Genomic DNA, 26,308 nt, shown 5'->3' with positions numbered 1-26,308 from the left:
CTACAAAATCTCTTCCCTATAGCCCTAGGAGTCAACATGGGTGTTGTGACAACTACTAAGTGTGTCTATTCTAATTACTCATTTGGGGCGTGGGAAAATGACCACTGGGTGAATCTCTGGTGGATTCACTGTAAGCCAGACCTGGGCCAGCATTCCATTTATTACCTGGCCCTCTCTGCCCCCACTCTGATGAAGGACCACCATGATACGTCAGATCTCAACATGTCAGCATCAGTGGTCCTAGACTTGTTTGGGTACCTCTTTCCTCAGTGTACCCTTTGGAGAAGGACTGGGGGTATGATTACTAGATATTCCTGCTTTGGTATTACAGCCTCATCCTGGGCCCTTGACCTTTCCTTTCATGTCTGGGTTCCTGGTCTGAAAATTGGCGCAAGTCCAGAAACCGGGCAAGGAGTCACTGGGAGGACTGCCCTCGGGCTCCTGATTATCCATCCTTGATTTCTTTGATTGTACAGATTGAATAGTACATTTGTCAGCTACTCACCTATTTTGGCCCCAGGGAACACCTTGTTCTGTTAACCGGCTCCCTGACTCTCTGCAGGCTAGGCCACCTTGGCGGCCACTCCGACCTGACCACTCATTACAAAAATTGTCTCCACCTTGCTTCCAATGGGTGAATATCACCCTAGCCCTCCATGGTTTGGGATTTTCTTGCCGTTATTGCTCTCAGTGTCCCCATGCCATGAGATCCTCTCCTACCAGCAGCCCTGGCCTACAGAGGTGAGCCGCCAAGCCACCTACCCTCTTAGTGACGCTGGCACTCCCCTCACCAGCACATTCCCCGATGTTCTGGTCAGTGGTGTATCTGCCAGGCCCTCCCAAAGAACATGGTTCTCTACCATTTTTACCTGGCCTGAAGTAGAACATTCACTCCAGCATGCCTACTTCTCAGAGACCTTTAATACCCTTTTCCACCATCTAACACAAAAATTCTGGCTTTTCTAAAAGTACAGGCCATTACTTTTTCCATACTCCTAGGACCCATCCTAGCAGGCTTTTTGCACCATCTCCTGCAGTCCTTGCTAGGATATTGAATCCTGTATCCCAGGAAAGTGCTCTCATATTGATAAGCTTGCAAACCTTTCAACCTTAAGTGCTTTCCCCTGCCCCCCCAACCCCCCACCTGACCTTGAACCAAGCACCTTCAGAATCCAGGCCCCCTGTGCTCTCCTGGATCCTGCCAGTACCGGCGGGCTATAGGGCCTGTAGCTCCTTTGGGCTATAGTTCCTTTCCTTCCTGATCAAGCCCAGCCCTTCCCTGGCCTGGTTATAGTGTGATTTGATCCCTAATTACAAGTCTAGCGGCCAGATGGGAGATGGGGGCAGACCCTGGAGGGGCTGCACACCACCTTACAGAGCAGAGACCTCTGCATTTCTTCAAGGAGTGGGGGGGCATCAGCCTTTCATAGAGAAGAATGGGCTACTTTCTGCAGGCTCGGCAGGTTCAAGGTAATCTTGGGATTTAAGACTTTGGGGTGCATCAACTCAGATGTCCCATTTGAAATGTCGGGGTGCCATTCTTTCCCAGCCAGAGCATGACCTTGGTGCGGCAGACCTCCCTAGGTTGTTTAATCTTCTTTGGAGCTTGGCTGCTCCTAGGTCCTCAGTGCTCTCTGCCCTCCCGGGACAGGACTGGAGCCCCTCCTTCTGTGCTACCATGGAGGCCCCCTGCTTTCACACTCAACTCTTAACAGCTCTCAGCCTCTCGTTATCTTTTCTCAAAGTATTAGTCACGTTTAGCAATAGCCACTCTATGCCACTGATTTCGCTTTCTCCTGATAGTTCTCAAGTACCTGAATACCTTGCCCTCCACGTTGCATTTCCTTCCACGGTAAACCATCCCAATTCACCAATGGTGAAATTAATGACTGCATGGTCCCTTGTGACAGCGGCTGCCTGTGCCCCACCTACCACTCTTGCCAGGCAGGCAAGATGGGTGAATCTGCTCCGAAATCCCACCCCAGCATCTGTTCTCTCAGACTCCTCGTCACTCACTGCTCAGAACTCATGAGCGTGCAAGAGGCTTGTTAGAAGGACCCCCAGGATCCATGCTTGTGGAGTGAGGGGAAGAAAGCAGGGTTAGGCGGAGGCAGAAGCTGGGCTCTGATGCTGTGTTTGTTTCCTGTGGCTGCTGTAACACATATCCACACACACAGTGGCTTAAAACAACACAAGTATATTATCTCACAGTTCTGGAGTTCAGAAGTCTAAAATGGGTCAGCAGGCTTGTATTCCTTCTGGAGGCTCCAGGAAGAATGTGTTTCCTTGCCTTTTCCAGTTTCTAGAGGCTCCTGTATTCCTTGGTTCATGGCTCCTTTCTTCCGTCGCTCTAACCTTGGCTTCCGTTGTCCCATGTCCTCTCTGACTCTGCCCCTTCTGCCTCCCTTTTATATGGACCCTTGTGGTTACATTGTGCCCACCTGGATAATCCAGAGGAGTCTTTCCATCTCATGATCCTTAATCACAGCAGAAAAATCCCTTTTGACTTGTAAACTAACACATTCAGAAGTTCTGGGGATTAGGATGCGGACATTCCCGGGGGGCCATTGTTCTGTCCACACATGTGGAGCTTTGAAGCTGAAGGACCTTTCGGAATTGTTAGGTGAGGACACTGGGCCTTTCCACTTCCATGTTGATAGTCAGTGGGTGTGGTGTGACCTTGAGTGAGCACTGAATTTAGTCTGGACAATCCCTTAAGAGCTCTGGCAGTGGAGGACTGTCTGCCAGCAGCACTCAATGACTGGACGTCCTTCATTCCCGAAGGGGATCCGGGAGGCACATCACGGCCTCCACCACAGCCCCTCTGCTCCAGCCCCAGCAACCTTCTTCCGTCCATCACCTGGCCACACAATGTTTCACCCCAGGACATTTGCATATGCTCTTCCTTTCCTTTCCCACTTGACCTGATCTTGGCTCCACTGCCACTTCCTCTGGGAAGTCTGCCCTGACTTCTCTGCCAAGGTTGTCTCCACTGTAGCCCTTTGAAGGTCATGATGCTATACCTGCGGTTCTTACCACTTCATTAGAGTCTGACTCTCCTGGCAGACAGAGCTCTGCAAGGCAGGGGTGGGGTTTGTTCTTGCTCACTGTTGTGTCCCCTGCACTGAGCACAGTGGGTCTCACAGGATAGGTGCTCAGAAGGTGTTTGTTGAGTAAACGAATGAAAAGACCTACTGCTTTCTTAATTCAGCGGGGACATCGTGTTTGGTAACGTGAGTGGGTCACTTTGTCCATCTGTTTCCCTACTGATGGATATTTAGGCTGCTTCCGGTCCTGGGAGAGTTCACATCATGCTGCAGTGAACAACTTCCATGTGTGTTCTTGTACCCCTGCCTGGAGTCTCTGCAGGACAGGTTTCCAGAGATGGAACCGTGGGCCCATCAGTGTCTCCCTGGGGCTGGGCCTGGGAGTGAAGGGACCAGTTCCTCCCTGGGCAGCAGGGCCCACAGCGAGTCCCCTGCCTGAGTTTCTGCCACGGGCACAGAAAGAGCAGACAGAGTGGGTCCACAGTGGGACAGAGAAGCACGAAACAGCCCACGAGGAAGCAGAGATGAGTCTGATAGAGAGAGGTGGCACTCAGGGCCCTGGGCCCCTGCAGTCCAGCCGTGTGTCCCCATCTTACTGGACTCATAAGGTCTTCCTTTGCCTGAGCTTGGTGCCGACAGATTTCTTACACTTGTACCAAAAGGGTCCAGCTGTGACAAGTTCTGAGTCTTGTCGTTGTTGTCTAAATATGTGGCTTTTACATTCCTTCCTTGGGGACTCAGGGGTGTGTGTGTGTGTGTGTGTTTGAGACAAACTTTTGTGTATATTCCAGAGGCCTCTGAAAAGAGGATGAGTTCTCTGTGGGGTGCAAAGTTACATTTATGCTGAATATGAGCACGTCAGCGTGAGCCCCTTGTCATGGCCGTGGCTGGGCTGGGTCTTCCAGCCTGGCTCTGGGTCCCAGGTGGGAAGAAGAGAGGTGACATGGATAAGTGCATCTAGCGGCTCAGTCCTTGTGCCCGATGCCGTGTGCAGGGCCTGAGATGTGGGCGGACACAGTGGGGTAGTGGGGGGCGGTTGTCACTGCACAAAGGGCCTGGGGTGCAGGGTTGAGGGGCTGAGGGGGAGTGATTTCAGAGTCTGGGCAGCCGCCAGGGCAGGGGCTGGCAGTGGCTGGTCCAGGAGAGCCTTTTGAGACCCCTGCCCCCCACAGTGTTCCTGCAGGGACAACAGAAGCTCTAGCGACCCATCTGGGTGGCCGAGGGCCATGTGGGAATCCCAGTGTCACTGTTGTCCCCAATGCCGGGCCTTGGTTCAGGCCGGGAGCTCACGTGTGCCGTCACCACGTGTCCACAGAGCCTAGCAGAGAGCCTGACACGTGTGACCATGCAGAAAATGTGGAATGGGTGCATGCTGATGGCCTGCCTGCCAGATTATTGGTCTCTTTTGATATGGAAACATGACCACCTTACTCCCTTTCTCAAAGCCCTTCTGTGGCTCTCCATTGTCTTCTGCACAAAATCCAATCTCCTTGTTGTGGCAACAAGGTTCTACTTAACCTGACGTCTGCCCCTCCGCCTCCCCACATATGTGCTGCAGGCATTTGCACGTGGGTCTGTGCACACCGCCCTGGGCTCAAGCCCGCTCCACCTCAGGGGTGGTCCCAAATGATGTCCTCAGAGCCAGCCCTATGAGGTCACATGTCCTTTCAGCCCTGGGGTACCCAGTTGGGGTCCAGAAGGCCCATCACGGCACTCCCCAGGCCGGGGACCCTCAGCCCCACCCTGAGCCCCGCCCCTTGGTTACCATCCACCTGGGTTTACTCCTCAGGGACCCCATTAGGCCGGCAACCCTGGCTGCAATTCCACGGAGAGCCCAACCCCTGAAAAATGATGGCGAACCCTTGTCCCTGTGTCATTAATTCTCCTGTGACCAAGGCCTTTCCCCCAGGGTGGGCGCGGGGCCAGGTGACTGATTGCACCTGCCTGGCCTACTAGGACTTTGGCCAGTGGGAGGCAGTGACAGCCTTTCCCAAGTGAAATGCCGAGTGGAGATTAATGACCCCTGAGCTGTGAGCTCTGGGTGCGCGAGGCCTGAGAGAAGCTGGGCCAGGCCTGCCGGGCCTGTGGACCACCCCCAACCCTGCTCCACCCAGCCCCTTCAAGGAGCAGGGCTGTGGGTTCTCTGCCTTCTCCCAGGTTCCTAGGATCTCCCAGAAATGGTTGCCTCGGCTTCATGCCTGAAACTTCAAACACAAATAATTTTCAATTTGCCTGGAAGTTTCAATCGTACAATCCAATGTTAAATAATAGATTAGATGCCGCAGGGAGAGAAACAGGACTTAAGAAGAAGAAATAAATAAAAGGAAAAGTAAAATTCAGCACATCAGCTTGGAGAATAAGGATGTGGCTTTCCCTCCCAGCCCACATTCGCCTGCCTTGTCCCATCCTGCCTGGCCGGTTGTCTTCCCCGGGCCTGCGGGAACTGCCCTTCAGGCACCCAGGTCTCTCCAGGAGCAGGTTCCAGGCATCTGCAGCCCTGGGCTCCCCTCCCCGCTTCTCCCAGCCTCTGCACCCCAAGGAGAGGCCTAACTTGTAGCCCAGACAACTGCCACCTCCCCAGGCAGATGGGCTGACAGGAGATTTCGGCAGATACAGACAGTCACAGAGCACACCCAAGCAGCCACAGTCAGGCAGACACAGGCTGTCCCAGGGGACAGGTAGGTTAGTGGGCAGGCGACAGGCGTAATCTGGTGGGGTTGGGTGCAGGCACAGGTGTAGGATGATGGCACCCTCGGACCCAAGCGAAGGCTGAAGAAGGTATGTCTCTGGGACATGACTTGTCTACAAGGTATGGAACTGAGATCGTCTCTGTCCAGTGACCTTCCCTCTGCCCATCCTGGCCATACATTCCCCACTCCCTAGGCCACATCTGTCCTTGTCACCACAGGAAACCACACCCTCTCCAAGGTCACAGATTCCCAACTCCCACCTTGCTTCCTCCACAGAGCCTCCTGCCTTCCCCCTGCCCATCAGCCCTTCCTGTCCTCATGCCCCTCCTTGTCTAGTCTAGATCTCTTGTACCACCATTTCTGTCCCCTTCCCTCCTTCCACCACATGTGCCTAGGAAGAGCCCAGCTCTGACCTTCTCTGCTGCGTGAGAAGTTGGATGGCACATTGGGGGACACAGTGGTCAGACTGCCAGGGTTTGAATCCTGGCACTTCCTCTTAATAGCTGTGTGAGCTTGGGCAAATTACATAACCTCTCTGTGTCTCAGTTTCCTCATCTGTAAACAATAGGGTGGATGATTGAGGATTAAATAAGCTGATATAGATGACATGCTTAGAGCAGTCCCTGGTAAACCAGTAAATACCGTAATTATTTACGATTGTGTCAGGAGCCTACATGGAGAAGACAGTGGCTTGGGTTAAGAGGAAAACACTGGAGAGGGAGAAAAGGACATAGATTCAGGATACACGTGGGGGGAGAGAGAATGACATGTGGGAAAGGGAGGAACCAGGGCGGATGGAGGGCGGAGGTGGGAAGCCCAGGAGGGGAAGGCCTGAGTTGGGAGAAACATGAAGCACAGCTGGGACGTGAGAAGTGGAGGTGCCTAGACACGCCACCGGCGGTGTGGGCCAGGCCGCAGGCCACGGGAGCCTGGAGTCAGGGCTGGAGGTGCGAATGCGGCAGTCCAGCCGCAAATCGGAGAGGGACCGGCTGAGCTTGTGCAGGGAGGTGTGGACGGAGGAGTGTCTGCCGAATTCCGAGCGTCGAGTGGTTGAAGACACTGAAGGGAGCGTTTCCGCGGGGGGCGGGAGTGGAGGGCAGACCACGGTGGGTTCACGGGTAAGAGGCCAGTGGAGGCGTGGGGCGGCAGGATACGTGTTGCTGGGAAGGAGGGCACAGAAATGGGGCAAGAGCCGGGGGGGATGAGGGGCTGGGGCGCTTTCGTTTGTGAAGATGGGGCTCCAATGGGAAAACTAGATACCTCGGGAGAGGAGGGGCGAGTGCGTGAGTGACGCCTTTGAGGTGGAGACAACGTGCTGGGGATCCAAGAGCGAGTGGAGGGGTGCCCCCTTGAAAGGGCAGGGATGAGGGATGGAGAATGGGGGGCAGTGCGGAAGGAGCACAAATGTGACGTAAGACAGCGAGGGGCTTTCTGATCCTTCCCTTGTATTTCACTGCGGTAACTGCATGAGCGGTGCACGTTTCCGTGTGTGTCTGTGAGTGTGTGTGAGTGTGTGGATGTGTGTCTATCTGTGTCTACGTGCACTTGGGTCTGTGTGCATGCATGTCTGTCACAGGCATTTGTGTGTTTGCATCTGTCTCTGTGACTGCCTCTGTGTCTGCGTGTGTATTTGTGAGGATGAGTGTGTGCGTGTCTATGCGTGTGTCTGTACCTGTATGAGTGTGCATCATGTGTGTGCATATTGTGGTTGAAGTCACAGAAGCCTGACGTCACCCTCATGGAGAGGGGAGGACAGACACCACAGGTTGATGGTGCCCCTGTGAGGTTTGCGATCAGGAGTGTGAGGAGAGCCGGGGCCCTTTCCTCCTGCAGGGAAGGGGCAGGCTGGAGGGGGGTAGGCCGGGTTGGAGTTTGTCAAGGGAGTGAGACAGCAGGAGCAATGCACAAGGTCGTAAGGTGGATCAGAATGCACCCCAATTCTAAGCTTGCCAATGAGGGGAGTGAAGCCAGCAGGGGTGGTAGCAGCTCCCCACACACCCCTGGTGACACTTGGCCCTTCCCCGCTCTGTGTCCTCCCTGCCGACCAGTGTGTGCTCGTGAGGGATTCCTGGGACCCTCTGGCCCCATTAGGCCCACGTGAGGGGTGAGGGGCGCTGGGGGTGTTTGGGGGCTTGATGTTACGGCAAGTGGGTCCTCCGGAGCTGGTGAGTTGAGAGTGACCTCCAAGGTCTGCCCCGACACAGAGCTGGAAAGACAGGGCCTCCGTGACCCCATGGCTGGTTGGGAGAGCAGAGAGCACAGCTGATTGAGATCAGAGGCTGGGGATGCCGGCTCCTGTGGGTCTGGGAGATGCTCCGCCCCGCCTGGAGTGGCACAGTTGGGGTGTTGCTGCCACCTGGTGGGCCGGCTGGCAGCCCAGGCCCCTGCTCAGGAGAGAGGATTTAGCTCCCCCTGGTGGCCGAGTGCTGTCTCTGCCAGTGGAGACCTGCGCCCGCCCCCGCCCCCAGCGCCCTACCCGGACCGCACGGATGCCGAGGGGGCGGAGCGGGGGACGCAGCGAGGGGGCGGGAACAAGGTTGAGGGGGCCCAGCCCGACTGCCTTGGGGGATCCCGGCTCCAGGTCCTGTCGCTGTGCAGCTCTGGGCAAGCCTTTCTGTGCCTGCGTCTCCTCGCCTGTGGAGTCGGGCGCGGCACGCACGGTCGGGATGCTGGGGGCGGTGCACCGGAGAGGCCAGCTCCGCGCCGGCCGTCGGGAGCGCTTGATGCCGCCTGGCAGACCCTAGGCCTCCCGGTTTGGAGTGACTCACTTCTGACCCCTGAGCCCTCAACCTTGCTCTAGGTTTCGGTGCTCTTGGGAGCAGTCTTCCAGCCTACTCTCTCCATCGCTCCCTTCCGGAGGCTGGCCCAGAGGTGGAGGAAGGGGCAGGAGCGTCAGTCCCCAGGTGGCCCCCGCCTGGCCAGGCCCCTGGCCGCCCTCTGCTGCCGTCTCACAGCTGAGACTCTTGGGCAAAGGCCCCTTCTGGGCAGCGTGAAGACTCAGGGAGCAGCGCAGGCCGCCCGGCCAGGCCAGCCCAGCCCCGCCCAGCGCGAGGGCCCAGAGCCCAGGGCTCTCACAGCCCTTCCCCCGAGCCTGGGATAGAGGACCGTGGATCCCTCCAGCGAGATCAGCCAGGGCTAACACACTGTCCTCTCCCCATGCCAGGGGTAGCTCCCCGGGGGCTCCCCAAGGGCGCCTGTTTATTCCTCATCCGGGATCATGGTACCCATCAGCATGGGGTCCTCAGAGATGAGGGCAGCGTTATTTCAGGCCTTCAGCCCCAGACTGTCCACCCTCAGCTCCTGGAGACCACCCTGGGCCATTCCTAAGCCCCCTGTGCCCAGCTCTAGGTCCCCCAGCACTTGGGAGGGCTGGGGGGAGATGCCAGGAGGCAATTCCCTTGATTAGCCATGGGTGCTCCCCAGAAAGGAAAGGGCTAAGAGGAGATGGGGCAGTGAAGGCAGACCACCTCTCCGCCTGGGCACTCTCCTGGGCTCCCGACCCCTCCTCCAACCCTGCGGATGAGGTTGGCAAATGGGCCCTGCCTGGGGTGGGGGACGCTGCTGAGCTGCAGGGCCGTTCCTCCACTCGCTGCCTGCCGGCCTCTGTCTGGGCCCCTGGGTGGGCGGCCGGGCCCCTGGGTGGGCGGCCAGGCCTCTGGCGTCAGCGGGAGAAGGAGGGCCAGGGGTGCCTGAATCTCACACCTGGCCACCTGGCTGGGTCTCGCGTTTCGTCTCTAGGGCTTCTGGGCTCACAGGCCCCAGTGGGAAGCCTAGGTTTTGGGGACATCTATTACCTTCACCGCTCAGAGAGCAGGGCTCCCATCTGACGAAGTCTCAGCTGCCCTGAGGGCAAAGGCCTGGCAGGGACTTCACTGTGGGCTGTCCCAAGGAGGCCCCCATTTGGAGGACCCAGCTGGGGGGTTGGTGGTTGGTGGTTATTTCCCAATTTGATGGGCCAGCTTGACCCCTGGGAGGAGCCTGTGGCCCCTTCTTGGGTTCCTGACCCAGACAGCCCCCTCCAGATTATACCCACAAAGTGGTGAGCAGATGAAAGGGGGCAGGGCCGGGCAACGAGGGAACAGCACAGGATGGTCCCCCGACACATATACAGGCTCGCACACATGTGCACACTCCCTTCACCCCAGACACAGATGGCCCTACCACATCACTTACACACATACACACAGACTCGCATGTTTGCCCCACCCCCCGCCCAGACACACACACACACACACGTACACACACATACTTTCATGTGTTGGCAGTTAGGTCCACTGTCCCCAAGCCCTAGGGCTATAAGAGGCTTGAGGCTGGGATTGGGGGCTGGAGATGGGTGCAGCACCATCTTAGTGGATTCAGGGTCAGGCCTCAGGGCTGGGCCTCTGGAGGTCACATGGGGGCCATTAAGCAGTGATCATGGTCATTGCTGGGACTCCGTGTCTCCTGCTGTCACCACCCAGAAGGAGAGCCCCTCTTTGATGGATGTGTTGTGTGTGTGCATCTGCCCAACTCAGGTCTGGTTGTCTTTGAGAGAGGACACAAGTGAAGACATCTTTTCCTACCCCCCAATACACACACACAGGCATGCACTCACGCACGCGCGCTCAGACTGTGGGAGATGGCCCCAGGGCGGTCCCGATTGTCTCTGAGCAGCAGCAGCGGCAGCAGCGGGTGAAGGTGCCCTGCAGGCTGCCCCAGCGGGGCTTCCACAAGTCCCCCTTGCTGAGCAGAGGACCAGTGACACCGCGTCAGGCTTTGCCAGATGCATCCACAGCCGGAGACACTGTTTCTGCACTGTGACTTCTGTCTTACTTTGTGAGCACCAGGGCCCAGGGGCAGTTGTTCCTGGGTCATCATTAACTGGGCCCCTTCTCACCCTGGCCTCTTCTCACACTGACCTGGTCCCGGCCGAGGTTCAGGTCAGCCTCTCTGAGCCTCCCGGCATTTGCCTTCCCGCCGTCCACACCTGTGAGTCCCTCAGGCCCTGACCGCAGCCTCCCCCCGCTCCTCGGGGTTCCCCTGTCAGACGGCCCAGGCCACTCCAGCCGGAACCTGAGGGGTTCCTGCTCAGGGTTCCTGGACGCACGTGGCCCCAAGAAGGCAGGACTCAACCTCAGCTGCTTGTTCTGCCCCTATACGTTTCCAGAGCCCACGGTGGAGGCAGAGAGAGAGACGGAGCTGCTCACGCCAGGGCGAGCCTGGCTGGGGTCGGCAGCATCTCCTCCGTGGGATGCCCAGCGTGTCCGCCTTGGGGACCAGCAGCCTCTCCTCCTCAGGGTCCGGCAGCATCTCCCCAGCCAGTGGGGACACATTGAGAGCAATCTCCTGGGAGAGATCCCGAGAGAGACCCACAGACAGGTTCAGAGGGGCATGCAGCAGGCTCCTGGCAGACACAGGCTGACAGAGAGATGAGACCCAAAAGCAGGCAGACAGGCCCCCAGAAACAGTCAGGGGGACTCCCAAACTGCCGCAGTCACACCCACATTTAAAGCTCCACAAACACTTTCTCCGAGACCTCTCAAGAATCATCCTGGCTTTTGACCATTTCAGAAGCATTTCTGTGTGTGAAAACTTATGTTTTTGGAGAAGTTTATTCCACAACTTCTCCTCCCCCTGCTCCGGAGCTGGTTCACCCAGGGGTGGGCAATCCTGACAGCTGTGAGGTGGTTTTGCCAGGTGAATGGAGCCAGGGATCAAGGCCAGGTCAGGGGGTCTGCAGATGACAGCTTCAGGCTAAAGCCCTGCCTTACCCAGAGGTTCAGAAAGCCAGGGATGGCATCTCTCCCCGCCCAGAAATGCCATACCACTGGGACCCACATGCAGTGCCCACTGACCCCAGTGACAGCCCTAAATGGCAGCTTGCCCAGCAAGCTCATCACCACTCTGGCAGTCCTCAGAGGGCCCCCGGAAAAGTGCACTGACAAGAAGGGACCTCAACTGGTCCCCCGGGGGACAGGTCTATCTTCTTTTGGGATGAATGTGCCAGTACCAAGTCAGGAGGACCCAGTTGACGAGTTCTGGCCTCAGGGGCCTGAGTGCAAGGTGTGCCGCTGGCCCTGAATGGGAGCCCGGGTCCTCTGCCCCCATCACACAAGTCGCTCCCGCCCTGGGCTCCCCCGCAGCGGGGCCTGCAGGCACCTGGCTCCGTTGCCCTGGGGAGGGAGAGCTCCAGACAGCACCCAGAGGGGTCCGTGTGTGCCCGCACCAACACACAAAGTGCAGACACTGCTGCTCTGGAAACCATGTGCTTTATTTGGAACCTCATTCCAAGGGAACCTCCCCCCTGGCTCATAGAAAAGCTGCAAACCATGTGGTTTGGTACAAGGCAATGGCTAAGGGACTCCAAGAAACCCCTCACCGCTGGGGCCCTCGTCCTTCGGGCCTCAGACTCCGCTGGGCATCGTGACTCTTGGCTGAGGTGGATGTGGGCAGCTGGGACTCCTGGGGCCCAGCTCACCCCCAAGCATCTTCCTCAGCGGAGAAGTGAGGACATGGGTATGGGACAAAGGCCAGAGTCCCCATCCGAGGCCTGGGTCTCTGTCCCCCACCAAGGGCCTGCAGCAGCCAGCAGCTGCCGCTCCTCGCGCCCTCAGAGCCCTGTTGCTCCTGGTAGGTCTCAGCTCCGGGCTGAGAAATCATGGAGAGCGGGATGCCCAGCCGACAGGTGAGTGGCCCCGCCCCAGCAGGCCCCGCCCCTCAGTACAGGTCCGCGAAGGGCTTGGAGTAGTTGAACATCAGGTAGTCCATGTAGTAGAAGTCGTAGGCGCGCTGCCGCTGCAGGGCCGAGAGCTGCGCGAAGTACCGGCGGGCGATCCGCGCCGTCGTGCGCGCCTCCTGCGCGTGCCGGTCCTTGAACCGCGGGAAGGTCAGGTTCCGCGGCGCGCGGATGAGGCTCAGGAAGAAGTTGGCGTCGTCCTCCATGCTCTCGAACTTGCCCACAAAGTCATAGTCGATGAGGCAGGGGCTGCAGAGCCGGCTGACGTGGTCCCAGTGGATGTCCATGCCCACGGGCCGGTGCACGTCCAGCAGGTACTGGACGAACTCGGGGAACCGCACGCCCGCGCCCGTCCGCAGGGCCTCCCGAGAGGCGTTGGCGCGGTACCGGGCCAGGATGGCCTTGCCGAAGACGGGGTGATAGTAGCTATTGGGGTGCTCGAACTTGTCGCGGAAGGCGGAGACCAGCCTCTCGAAGGGCTCGCGGACGAAGAGCATCTTGGTGTAGGTGCTGAGGCGGTGAAGGATGCCCTGGCGGTCGAAAGCGTCCAGCCGCTTCAGGGCGCCGCCGTAGTGGACGGTGTTGTGCTGGATGTCGGCGGTGGACGAGGCCAGCCCGGCCAGCACCATGAGCACCCGCTTCCAGTTGGAGCAGCCGGCCTTGGGCACCTCGCAGTACAGCACGCGGTGGCGGTCCTCCACGAAGATGCGGGACACGTGGCGCGGCGTGACGGCCCTGCGGCTGCTGCTCGCCCGGTACTTGGCACACGCCTCCCGCATCACCCGCTTGCGCTCCTCCTGGCTCTGATGCAGGCTGACCCAGTGGCCGTCCAGGGCCCGGAGTGCCGGCCGGACAAAGGTACCGGCCGAGCTGTTGGCCGGGATGGCCGCCGCAGCTGGCATTTTCTTGATAAGCAGCCGCCGGCGGCGCTGCCGGGGTCGCAGATGGGCCCTCATGTTTAGGTGGGCTTGAAGACGGGCAGGCGGCAGCAGGTTGAGGCCCCTCGGGCCCTGGCTGGGCAAGTCTCGGCTGATGCTCTCCGTGGGTGCCTTCAAGTCACCATCCTGGGAACTGCCTGGCGGGAGGTCCTAGGGCAAGGAGAGAAATGGTTACCAGGGTGGACAGGACAGCTGGGCACTGCGGGTCATGCAGGCCAGACCCTCACCATGGCCAGGGTCCCTGCCCCTTCTGTGGCCTGAGGTTTTTCCTGGGTGAGGGAGAGGGAGACAGGCTGGCCCTGCAGGATGTGACCCCTCTGGTCTGAGCTCCCGGTCCAGGAGCCCCCTGCATCCCCCTCTCCTCTCGGCTGGCCATGGTCTGAGGTGCAAGTGTCATTTCGGCCACAAGATGGCGCAGGCCTCCCAGGAACCTCCACCTGGCCAGGAGGGGCGGGGGAGCTGGTGGCCTGAAGGAGACTGGCTCAGATTTACTGCGCCCATTAGCACAGTCCAAAGATACCATCCAACAGGAAAGGGAAATTCATGGGTCCAAAGCCCAGGGCTCTGTTCCCAAGGCTCCTGGGAAGGACTGGGCACATTTTTCTTTCCAAGAATGGATTTAATGTGAGCTCCAAATTTTCTTCCTTGCCCTCCCCAACTTTCCCCAGGCTGCCCATGCTGAGATTTATCTGACTCTCAGAACTCACATTGTGGGGCTGCTGTGGCCTGATGTTGAACTTTATTCCTGAAAAGCAACAGAGAGGACAGTATTAGCAGCAGAAGTAGCACATGGTTCCCAGGGACCTGCTTACGGGCTCTCGACTGTGGGTGCCTGGTCCAGAGGGTGCTTGGGGTGGGCTCTGTGAACAGGCAGTTCAGGGGAGCAGGGAGGAGGGTCATGGCTCAGTGCAAGTGCCCCTCCGCTCCCCTACCCACACGGAAAGTGGGGGTGCAGCAAAGACGTTGTCCCCTGGCTCCCAGCCGATGCTCCCTTCTCTGTGTCGCACCTTCCAACGTGACCTAGGGTCTTGAAAGTCACCCTGCCCAGGTGTGCCCACACACTCGCCCAGTGGAGCAGCTAGGAACCCCCAGCCCACTCCCCACCTCACACTGTCATTAAATCACAACAGAAAGCATCCTCCAGAAGGCTCTGTCCATCCTCTCTCCATGCCCCATTGGCCCTGCCCGGGCTCCACCCAGTGTGGACTTTCTGCACTTGGAATACGACACACGCACACCCACACCTCTGCACACACCAGGCTGGGAGTGGAACACACTCCTTCCCCTTGGACTGGGGCCTCCCCGCTTGCTCCGGGAAGTTCCCTAACCTAGCTACCTGCTTTGCCATTTTGGCCTTCTCAGCTGGCCCTGGGGCTCTGGGGTGAGCTGACCACATCCCGCTCACCCTGGTCTCCTCCAAAGGGATAAGCAGAGCCCAGGCACAGAGTGATTGTCCAACAAGCATTTACTGGTGACTGGGGGAAGATGGAGAGAAATCAGCGCACCTCTGGCCACACTCCAGAATGTCCCCTCTGCCCACCAAGGAGGCCCTTTGCCTGGGCTGGGGCGAGGGTCACCCAGGGTAACAAGCACTGGGGAAGCAAACCTTTGGCCAGAGGAGACGATTCTGCTTCATACCTGGTTTGATCTGTTGCGGGAAGCTCCTAGGATGATAAGAGGATTCCCTTTGGGGGAAACTATTTAAGAGTCTGGGCCTCCTTCCCCATCCCTATCTGGCCACTGGGGCATCTGAGACTCTTCCTGCTCCTGTGCCATGTGAGTGGATGCTTCTGCTCTGAGGCTTTGCCAAAAGTCACAGTCGCAATCAGAACCAGCCACCCTTTAAGCAAGTGTAGAGCTAGAACTTCCAGCTGGCACAGTGGAGCACCGTGTCTGACCACACCTGACCGAGTTCTGGCTGCCGCCTGGGGTTGAGGGGTGTTCCGGAGGCCCAGAACTTCCCTTGCTATCTCTTTGCACTCAGCAGAGGTCTAGTGGCTGGAGCTCAGCTGGCAAGGGGACGTCCAGGTCCTCTGTCCCTGATCCAGGGACTCTGCCAATTTCTCCATGAGGTCCAATTTTACAGGTTCAGCCAGTGTCATGACCCTGGCCTCATACTGGTCAGCCTGAGGATGTGCCCATATATCTCCTTCATTCATCAGCAAGTGAGGAGGAGGGAGACGTGAGGTCACCCCAGGGCTGAAAAGCCTAAATTCCCTGAGCCTGCTGGGACCTTCCTCAAGTCCCAAGGGAGGGGGAAATGAAGGCAGAACTTGGGCATATTGCATCTTTCTTCTGCTGTGATACTGCTCTTTGATCCCTTTGGGCTGGGAACAGGGGTGTGCCCTTCTGTGGGCAAAGGGCAGAGTGTCCACACCTTTCTGGGCATTCCCAAGCTTGCGTGCATACGTGTGTGCATGTGGGGGAGTCGGAAACAGGCCTTCCAGACTCTGCCACAGAGGCTGAGGGGAAGCTCTGTGTAGAGCTGGCTGCACCTCTCAAGGTAAGAGGTGTGAGCAGTGGGTGCCTGACCCTGAGACCAGAGCTTTTTAGAATTAAGCCCTTCACAAGTGTCCCCCTTTCAGCCCAGAGCCTACTTTCCTCCATTCTTCCTCATCCTCTTCACTGCAGCCATCCCCAGCATGAGCTTCCTGAGCTCATTTCTTTCTGGCACACGCGGGTTTTCTCCTGCAGCCAATGATCACAGATCCCTTCTCCAGAAGGGACTCGCTGCACACTCAGTTTTCCTCCACACTGCCAGGTTCCCTTAATTATTTTCTTCTGGTGATGGCAGCTGGCTCTGCTAAATCACCTCGCCTCCTCAGAGTCTCAGATATGGGAATTTACTCTGCTTGTCAATCCTGTCAACTTGTCAAGGTGCAGTGGCGCTTATTTATATTCCTTTTCTGGAGCAAATGAGTCACGCCAGATTTGGCCAAGAGTGGGACTGAGGAGCCACTTACAGAAGGCATCCTGCCAGCTGGCGGAGTTGGATGAGGATGTGCTTATCAAGGTCGCAGCTTCTACAGCTGTGACCACCCACCTGCACTGTCCCCACAGCCTGGAGGGTAGTGGGCTGTGGGGCCTGTCCCATTTTTTCTGTGCAGACTTGGGGGAAAGTCCCTGCTGGACAGAGCCCCAGGCTGGGTGAGTTTCCTGACGTCTAGGCCACTTTTGCCCAGCAAAGCCAACCTGGCTGCAATTGCCCCCTTTGAAAAGATAAACTGTCTTGTGGAAAACCCAGCAACAGATCTTATGTGGAGCCTGAGTTCACCACAAGCTGTATGTTCCTATTCCTTAAACTTATGGCAGCTCATTGGGCGAACACTGATCCTATCCCACATGCCACTTTGGAATAAAGACAGAAACTTAATGAAAGAAATGTAATGGGCTCTCACCCTTGCTGGGGCCCAAGGTCCCTACTTTTCCCATGGAAGAAGCTGCTTTTCCACACACTGCTTGGATAAAGGCAGAAGCAAAGACCAGCCCGAGCTCTGAGCAAGCGACGGCCAGCAGCCTTGGGCGTTGTGAAGCGGGGCCTGCGCATCCCCCAGCAGACTGCACTTCAGGACCCTGGACAGCTCCGTGCAGAGCACAGGTGCCTCTGCTGTACCCTTGAGGAAGGTATTGCCACCAGGAGCCACCGAAACCTGTGCCGTGGGAGACTGAGGGGTGGGGGTGGGGGGCTCAATATTGGCCCCTCCCAAGCCCACAAATAAACGTACAATCTAGATAAAATCAGTGGGCTTGCTGAGCAACACAAGCCACGACCCTCAGCCTCCTCTTCCATCCAGTGTCACCAATGCTGCCACCCACCTCCCCTGTCTCCCCCACCCCCACCCCTGCAACAGGGAATCAAGGTCAGTCATGGAGACGCTCCACTTTCAGTGTCTGGGTTACCTGTCTCTCTCCTTTCAGCATAATATTAACAATCTGTACGGGAGCTCCATCCCCCTGCACGGTAAGAAATAAACAACCACTTTCTCCTTCTGGACAGATGACATTCGTAGAGCAGTTGAAACACACACAATACGATAAGAGTGAGCATAAACAGGGCATGAGTTATGGGGACTGCCAAGTGTGTTCCACACTGTGAACTCTTCATTGGCTGAAGGTTTCCTTCTGAGTGTTTGGCTGAAAAACTTCCTGGTTGCCTGCCAAGGGGAAGCAAAGGCCGATGGGGGTGTGCGAGGCCGGTTTCTTATAATTAGGCCGGTGAGGCCCCTCCCCAGCCTGGGTATGGGGCAGAGCTGGGGAGGGGGCCTCACCAGCACGTGGGCTGTCTGAGTCACAGGAGGGAGACCTGCTGGCTTCAACTCAAAAGCTCTGATCCCTGATGCCTAGGACTCACTGGGGGTAGGGGCTAGGGACTAGTCTTTTGGTCAGGCTGTGTAGACAGGCGATGCTGACATGGGTCAAAACAGGACCCAAGAGCCAAGAAAGGGCTGGAAGAGCCTCATGAGCCCCTGACCCCCTAGAGTCAGGTTGATCACACTGAGGAGAGTGACTGCTACTCTGGCTGCTCAAATCCCAGCCCCAGGCCCTGACAGGCAGCGGGGAGAGGGTCCTGCTGCTCTGAACACTGTGGCCTGGGGGAAGGCAGGGCTGTCCTGAAAGAGTCAGACCCACAAAGAGGGACAGAGATGGGACAGAACTGAAGGGGCCAGGAGAGGCCATGGGGCATGGGTGTAAGTCCAAAGTCCTTGCCCTGGGTGGAGTTGTAGACTCATGCTCCTTGGACCCCTGGAGCTTCCTGCACCCAGCTGCATTTCCTTGGCTCCTTTTCCATGTCTTGGACCTTCTGGTGACTGAGTCTGTGTGGCCACAGCCAGCTGTGCCGTCCACCCACATGTCCACTCATGCTGCCCATCAGGCCAGGAAACGGCCAGGGGTTTCAGGCTGGCCCGAGCCAGAGGAGACACTGATGGCAAGGCCCTACTGTGTCTCAGTTCCCCCCATGTCTGAGTCCAAGCGTTGGTCCCACCCCAGATTCCTTGGCAGTCACATCTGCTGGGATGAACACTGCTGCTCTGCTCTGCTGTATCCACATCCCAATTGGAAGGAAGCAGCTCTGCCCCTAACGTGTGTGCTGTGAGAAAGGCCCCCTCGCCATGGGGCAGCCCTGTACGGTGGTCAGTGTATGGGACTCACACGGCAGCGATGAGCCACATGTGTGAAGCAGGACTGCTGGCAGGAGAAAAACGCAGCCAGGGTGGGTGTGCTGCCCGCTGGGGTCAGGGGACAAAGCCCTGAGGGAGCTGCCAGGCCCCACTCCACAGGGGGCATGGAAGGTTTCTGAAGGGAGGCTGCATTAGCCAGGGTCCTCCAGAGAGACAACCAATAGGATATATATATGGGGGGGCATTTATTTTAAGGCATTGGCTCATGCAATTATGGGGGCTGGCAAGTCCAAAATCTGCAGAGCAGACCAGCAGGCTGGAGACCCAGGGAAGAGGTGATGTTGCAGCTTGAGTATGAGGGCAGTCTGGAGGCAGAAGTCCTTCCTAGAGGGACCTAAGTCTTTTCTCCTAAGGCCTTCAACTGACTGGATGAGGCCCACCCACACTATGGAAGGTAGCCTGCTTTACTCAGTCTACTGAGTTAAATGTTAATCACATCTAAAAAATATCTTCATAGTAACATCTAGACTGGTGTTTGACCAACCATCTGGGCACCACAGCCTAGTCAAGTTGACGCATCAAATTAACCATCACGGGGGTCTCTGAGTTTCCTGTGGCTGCTGTAACAACGCACCACAAAACTGGCTGGCTTAAAACAACAATTCATTCTCTCATGGTTCTGAGGATAGATGTCTGAATAAAGATGCCAGCAGGGCCATGCTCCCTCTGAAACCTCTAGGGGAGGATCCTTCCTTGCCTCTTCTAGCTTCTGGCAGCCCCAGATGGTCCTTGGCTTGTGGCAATTTAAGTCCAACCTCTGCCTCCGTCTTCACGTGGCTGTCCTGTGTGTCTGTCTCTTCTCTTCTTATAAGGACATGGGTCAATCTGAATTAGGACCCACCCTTATGACCTCATCTTAACTTGATTACATCTGCAAAGACCCTGTAAGGTCACATTCACAGGTACTAGGGGTTGAGACTTCAACATATTCTGGGGGGGTCATAATTCAATTCATAACAGGGGTGATGCGACCTTAGTGGGCTTTAAGAGCACTGTGAAGGCGGGGGAAGGCAGCCCGGAGCAGGGGAGAGAACACACGCTCCCTGCTGGGTCCGGTCGTCCAATTGGGAGCGAAGGCCTGTGATAGTTCTCCATGTTCTTGGGGCAGGGACCGTGTCTTGTTCATCTGTGTTAGACAGAGTCTACACAATGCCTGGCACACAGCAGGAGCTCAATAAATGCTTGTGGAAAAGCTGATGCTGCCTGGACTGAGAGCTGGCTCTGGAGTCAAGGATGGGTGTTGGGCTTCTCCCCGCAGAAGCCAAGCCCAGGGTACTGGCTGGAGTCCACCACCAGTGGGCGCGGGCTTCTCCAGCTCAGCCTGGCAGCCTGGGAAGGGTCTGCATGTCTGGGCGGCAGCTGCCAGCCGAGTAGCTGGATGCAGACAGGAGCTGCCCCCGCTGTGGGGTCTGTGTGGTCAGAACTACGACACAGCCAACTGGCTGCCTCCCACCGCCATCTTCGGGGCACCAGGCCAGCGCCTGCTCCCGGGGCCTGGGGCCTGGCGGTGGCCACACCTCCTCTGGCTCTTCTCTCAGCAGCTCAGGCTCTGCCCTTTTGAGGGGCATCCTCCATTAGCCTCTGACCACCTCATTGTCAGCTGCTCCCTTCATCTGGGCAGAGTGTTAATTTATGCAGATTAGATGCAAAGCTGACGTTTAAACACACTCAGCAATTAGAGGGCAGCCTGGACTCAAGACACAGAATTCAGATGGAAGAAGCTTCACTGAAGGCCTTAAATTCTCACTTGTGTTCACAGGAAAATTCGACTCATTAAATTTTCTGCTAGGGCCTCAGCGCACAGCCCTGCTCACCTCTGCCGCCCCCAGGGCCCAGGGCAGGGAAATGGGGTTCCAGGCAGCAAGGCTCCCTGGACAAAGGTGCCGGCTGCTCCTGGAACCCAAAGGTGGCTCTGTGGTCCGAGTGTGGACCTCTGGGAGAGGCGGGAGTCAGGCCAGGCAGGCTCCTGGGCAGGCAGCGGGGGCCCTACAGGGCCCTCTCCTCATCCTCAGCCTCTGTGGCTGGGCTTCTTCCTGTTGCTCGGAGACAACCAAATTCTTAGTGGGGTCACACAGTGACCCCCGACCTTTGGCCCAGACCAGAGCAGGGGCTTCCTCTCCCTGCGCCTGGAGACGCTGCTCTGAGTCATAGCTTTTAACAAGGGGTTGGTATATATAAAAAGAAGAAAAAAGAGAGAGCATGAGAGAGCACCGCTGTGTGACCTTGGACAAACCCCTTGACCTCACTGAACCTTAGTTTCCTCATCTATAAAATCGGATAAAAATACCCATCTTGCAGGTTCAAAAATGTTCAAATGAAACCCTGCCCAGTGCTGGGCAGGGAGAGAGCCCACAGCTGGAAGCCACCGGTTCCTGGCGTTCCTATCACCTGCTCACCTTCGTAGCAGCTGAGCTTCCCTGAGCCCGGCCCCTCACCAGCGCAGGGGCTCTGGGACCTGTCTGCAGGGGAGCGAAGCGGGAATCTTCCCGTCTCGGGCTGAGGGCACCTGATGGCTCTGAGCGCTACTTGTTTTGTTTAACGATTCCATTCCCTCGCCTCCATGATTAGGATCCACGATTCAACTGGGTGGTTCCCTGTCAGCTCAGCCTTGGCCGTGAATTCCCTTGGAGCTGTCAGAGGGGAGCACTGCAGCTGCCTGTCAGTCAACCAGCCAGCCGGTTAGCCGGTCTGCAAACCCAACAGCTGTCCTGCCACTCCACACCCACCCATCTGCCCATCACTTGTGGGGCGTGTCCCCGAGCATCCCTGCATGTGCCCGCCTGTCCACAGGGAGGGGTCCTCAGCTGCTGCCTTGAAGCTCTCCTCTGTCAGAGCCTGGGAGTGACTCCCACCATGTTTGGGGGTGTGTGGCCCCAGCACCCCTGTGCCATGCACTGTACCCCCGTGTGTGCATGCTGCATGGAACAGGACTTGGTATGTCTCATGCTGTGTTACACCATGCATGCCAAGGGGATGCATCACAACACGTCAGCACACACACGTGCAGGCTTCCCACTGTGTGCTGTGGTGCGCACTGGCTGGGGAGTGTGTGTGTGCACGTCCGTGCACAGTTTCTGAGAGTACACGGCATGTGGCTTGGAGTAGGTCATGCCTCTTCTTCCCTTCATGTATTCCTTCAATACACACGGGCGTGGAAGGCTTAGCAGGAGCTAGTGAATGCTGCTGCAGATGAGAGAGAACTAAGTTCGGGACACTCGCCCACACAGCCACAGTGCCCCCTGGCAGCCCCGTCTCTGCCGCCCCTGCAGTATGTTGGCAGCAAGGAGATCAGGCAGCAGAACACAGTCACGCTGTCCAACACCATTTGTCCATCCACTCCATGCTGATTGAGCACCTGTGTGTGCCAGGCAGTGTCTGAGGCACCGGTGACAGTGTGTTGGCCATGAATAGGACAGTCGTGGCCCCTGCCCTCATGGAGTTTATAGTCTAGCAAGGAAGTGAGGCACTGAACACAATTCCACGTGTGATGGCACCAACAGAGACTCAACAGGCAGCATGTGATGGGGGGGTGTCAGCAAGCCCAGGGCACCAGGCAAGGTCTCCCTAAGGTAGTGACAATTAACTGACACAAAGGGAATGAGGGCATACATGGCAGAGCTTGGTGGCCTTGCACCAGGAGAGCAGGGCTCACGGGATGAAGGGATGTAGAGACTGAAGGGTGTCAGGATATGGCAGGACCATGGAGGCTGGCAGGGGCCAGCAAGCAAGGGGCCTTACATCCTGGCAAAGGCACTAGATCTTATCTTCTCTCTTAAGGCCCAAGGGGAGCCGAGGAGGGCTTTAAGCTGGGAGTTAAGGAGCATTCTGAGATGAAGACAGAAGCAGACATGCTCCCATTGTCCAGGCAGGCAATCTCCATGGCCTGACCCAGGCGATGACAGCAGAAAGTGGAGGAAGATGTGAAGAATGTTTCAGGAGGAATAACCAGCAGGGTGGTGTGCCGGTAAATGCTTAACAACTGGCTCTCTGGGTGGGTGGGGGCGGGGAAGCCTACCTTGTAGTGTTTGCTGATTTCTGTGGTGTAAACACTCCCACCACAGCAGAGTTCAGGCTGCTGACGAGAACATGGTGTTGGGCCCTCGGGAGCGGGCTCCTGCCCAGCACTGCCTCAGCAGGACCTGTGGACGGGCCGGGAGCAGAGTGGGGAGACTCTGGTTTCCAGCTTGAACAGCGGGTGGACTGCTGGTTGAGGCTGAGATGCCTCTGGGTCTCCCAAGTGTAGACGTCCAGGGGGCAGATGGAGGAGGGGGAGGAGGGACGAGCTGGGGGTGGTGGTAGGTGTGCAGGAGCAGGTTCCAGGGCCTGTGGCGCTCCGGGGCCCGGGGAGGGTGTGGGACCTGCACTTCTCAGAGGAGAGAGAGCAGGGCTGAGGCAGCCAGTTACCCGAAGGCCCAGCAGCAGACTTGGCCTGAGTCCTGCCTTTGCCCAGAGCTCACAGGGGCCACAGCTCGGGCTCTGAGCAGCCGTGGCCAGGTCACATGGGACAGACGTGATGAGCCCTCCTGTTCGGCTGTCAGCGCACCTGGTGACCGCTCTCCAGCCAGCTCTGCAGGCAGGGCCTAATTTGGCTCAAACATTGGTGAATTACCAGGGAATAAGAATGAGTGAGTCGGCTGGGGTGGCCCCACCGAGCGGCTGCCTATTTGCAGGAAAAGTGCCAACAACACCGACTGGCCTGGCCCCGTGACAGGCTCTTCTTCACTAGAACCCAGTCAGGCCATTGGAGGCCGCCAGCGGGGCAGCCTCATTACCGCGGTGGCCCCGCCACGACATAATGACGGGTCTAGCTCTCGCCGGCTTCAGGATGTGTCATTCTGGTTGCAGCGTCAATTACCGAGCTGGCCTGTGGGCTGTCAGAGCCGTCACAGCTGTTGCCTGTGATACCCTGAAGAGCCACAGAAGTAAAGCCGTCCTTGCTGATGCTTCCTTGACGCGTGCGCCCACCCCACCTGCTGCAGGGGCCGCTCTGTCCTGAGGGAGGCACCCCAGGCTCCTGGGGGGAGTCAGGCTCCTGCCAGTGAGACTGCAGCGAGCCGCCCAGGGGCTCTGGGGTGGATGCACTGATCCTCAGAGGAGCGCCCCAGAGGGCCAGGCACCGGTGGTCCCTGCTGTCCACACGCTGTACCCACAGGGGCCCCCGAGGGCTGCAGCCCCACCTCCCGGCCCCGACTCAAGCACCATGGATGGGCAGCTGCAGCTCCAGGCCCTTCCTGTCTCCAGTGTCTCCTCTGGCACCAGAGGGACCACTGAGGGGCAACTGCATTTCAGGGGTCATTCTGTGTGCCCCTGAGCAGAACAGAGCCTCTAGCGACTCACAGGTCACGGGGCAAGGCTGGAGCTGCCTGGAGCATCGGGGGCTTGGCAGTCCATCCAGCTGTTCTCTGCCCTGGGTCTGGACAGCTGCAGTCCACATCTGAGAGGGGAGGTGACTCTCCCAAGGCAGGGCCTTGGACCCAGAGTAAGGTCCAGGCAAGGACTGGGCCAGCAGCAGCTCAGGAAGCCTCCGGCCTGAGGATTTGGCCGGCTCCTCTGAGGGGTGAGGCCCGGAGCACAGATATCAGCCCTGGCCTTGCCGGTGGCTGGCTGTGGGGACACCACCTTCCCTGGACATCCGGCCAGGACTCAGTTCCTCTCCCTTCTGGCTGGCCAGCCCTTGACTCTGCCCAGCCCAGCTCCCTGGGGTCCAGCCAGCAATGGACACCAGTGGGCCAGCTGTGGGCTGACCACGGCCTCCCCAGGCCATCTGGGGAGCATAGACAGCCCGTCCTCCCACTGCCCCATCACAGCGAGCTGGAGCTGGGCTCCACACCCACATCACACACTCACGCAGACTCAGGGGCCCTGTGCACCCAGCCCCGGCTCGCAAAAAGTGAGCAGTCCTGGGGCATCGACCGCATGGCTGGGATAAGGGAGGAAGGCAGAGGGGCCCTGACGGCTGCATGTTCAAATGTCTTTCTGGAGGCGCCCAGGGAATGGCCTGGAAAAGAGTAAGGTCTAAAGGAAGGGCAAACTGATTAGGATTCTTACATCCTAAGGGAGGTGAGGAATGGTGAGGCCTGAACTCAGGCAGGCTGGAGGGCTTGGTGAGTCAGGGGTATTAGGGTGAGGGTGAGGCAAGTGTCTGGGGGACCCCCCACACGCTGTCAGGTCCAGGGGGAGGGAGGAGCCGATGGAGGAAATGACCTGATGCTGGGTTTGGCCATCTTGAACCGGAGACACAAGACTTGAGTAAGGCCGGCAGGGGGAAGCTCTCAGCTGGAAACAATGCGGAGTGTGGGTAAAAACAGTGTCCCGACAAACCACACAACGCAGCCCTGTGACTTCCAACATCCTTGAAACATGCAGCCAGCATAACGCCGCATAACAACACCCTCATTAGCTCTGAGCGCAAGAATATTAAGTAGAACCAAACACTTGAAATGTCACCCAGAATTTTCACAATTGTCACGTGTACTTAGAATTTGCCAAAGTCTTTACGGCAATCCCTCAGCCAAGACCCCTAGTCCCCTCCCCTCTCCAGCATTTTGGGGATGTCTCCTTAACTATGAGAGGCACCATTTGCAGGGATCTTGATGTCCGTGTCTGCCTGGGTGGGGTGGGGGCCGCTGGGTTTTCGGAGGGCACCGTCTGAGGTCCCTACAAGGCCCAGCAGGTCTCCTCTTAGCCATGGCCTGCACATCTGCAGCAGAGCCTGGGAAATTGGACCCGCCGGCTTTGCAAATAGAATATGGTCCCTATGTAATGGCTGCATGTAGGGTGGCGGGGGTCATTGTGAAAGGAGAGCTGGAGGTGTTCTGAGCTGCTTCCTGCCTCCTTTGAAGTCCGACCAGCAGCTGCTCTCAGGATGAGGAGAGCCCATCACAGGCACAGAGGCGGCCCCTCCCGGCTGCGTGCATTTCCTGCAGAATTAAGACTCCTGTCGGGATTACCAGGCGTGTGTTTGGGGCACCTATCTGCAGTCATGACTGTGCTATTCCATGAAACAAAGGCAGCCAGGGTTGTGCCTGGGCCTTGCGTGCCTGTATGCAGTAGAGACAATGAGCTGCCCGTGGAGGTGTGCATGGGGCCATCCTTTCTAGAATTAATGATTCGCCAGCTGGGTGAGAGCTGCTCAGCCCACCGAGGCTCCTTCTGCAGGATTAAACGTCATTCCTTCTAATGACTTGATTTATGTCTGGAGGTTTACAGCTCCAAACAAAATATTGTGATGATGGCAATAAATCTCGCTGGGGATGCTTACACAGGTGACTAGTGTGTTTTCTGTTAGGGAGGTGATTACAGAACTCGGGGCAGCTGTGTAACAGCACATGTGGGGCAGGGAGAGTGCAGGACACACGTGGTGTAGGGCGGTGGATATATCAGGCTTTGAATGCCTGAGGCCTTTGTGAGAATTTGTGGATGGAGATGGCAGGGATTTCGGAAGAGCCAGAAATCCGCAGGAAGGCACTATCCTGGGCGCTGAGGGCAGCGCATGAGTCGTGGACGTCCCGAGAATGTCATTTCCAGCTTTCAACCCTGTCTGCCCTGCTGCCTCACCAAATGAGAGCAGGAACCTGTTGAGGTCGGGGTCCAGGAACCCACGTGTGCCTCCCAAGGGTTACGCCTTTCCATTGCGCTCAGGACAGCTTCTGGAATACACTGGGGCCATTTTCCAGCCTGCAGCCCTGTCTCGGGTGGGGAGAGACCTGGATGGGCCAGGCTGGGATGGCTCTGCAGG

At 57.7% G+C, this 26,308-nt stretch overlaps 1 protein-coding gene across 1 annotated transcript in view; it reads right to left on the bottom strand.

Moving 5' to 3' along the window:
- Positions 1–11,974: 11,974 nt before the first annotated feature.
- CHST8 (carbohydrate sulfotransferase 8) overlaps positions 11,975–26,308 on the bottom strand; it is a 112,301-nt gene continuing 97,967 nt past the window's right edge. The window contains exons 3-4 of the mRNA XM_058529104.1: positions 14,098–14,135; positions 11,975–13,540 (exon numbers count right to left, since the gene is read on the bottom strand). Coding sequence (XP_058385087.1) covers positions 12,434–13,540; positions 14,098–14,135 — 1,145 coding nt within the window. The 3' untranslated portion in view covers positions 11,975–12,433. The remainder of the gene's footprint in view (positions 13,541–14,097; positions 14,136–26,308) is intronic.

This window comes from Diceros bicornis, chromosome 34, assembly GCF_020826845.1.
Source record: "Diceros bicornis minor isolate mBicDic1 chromosome 34, mDicBic1.mat.cur, whole genome shotgun sequence".
NCBI classification, from domain to species: Eukaryota; Metazoa; Chordata; class Mammalia; order Perissodactyla; family Rhinocerotidae; genus Diceros; species Diceros bicornis.
The sequence above is the reverse complement of the archived record's forward strand: the minus strand, read 5'-3'. Positions and strand labels throughout refer to the sequence as shown.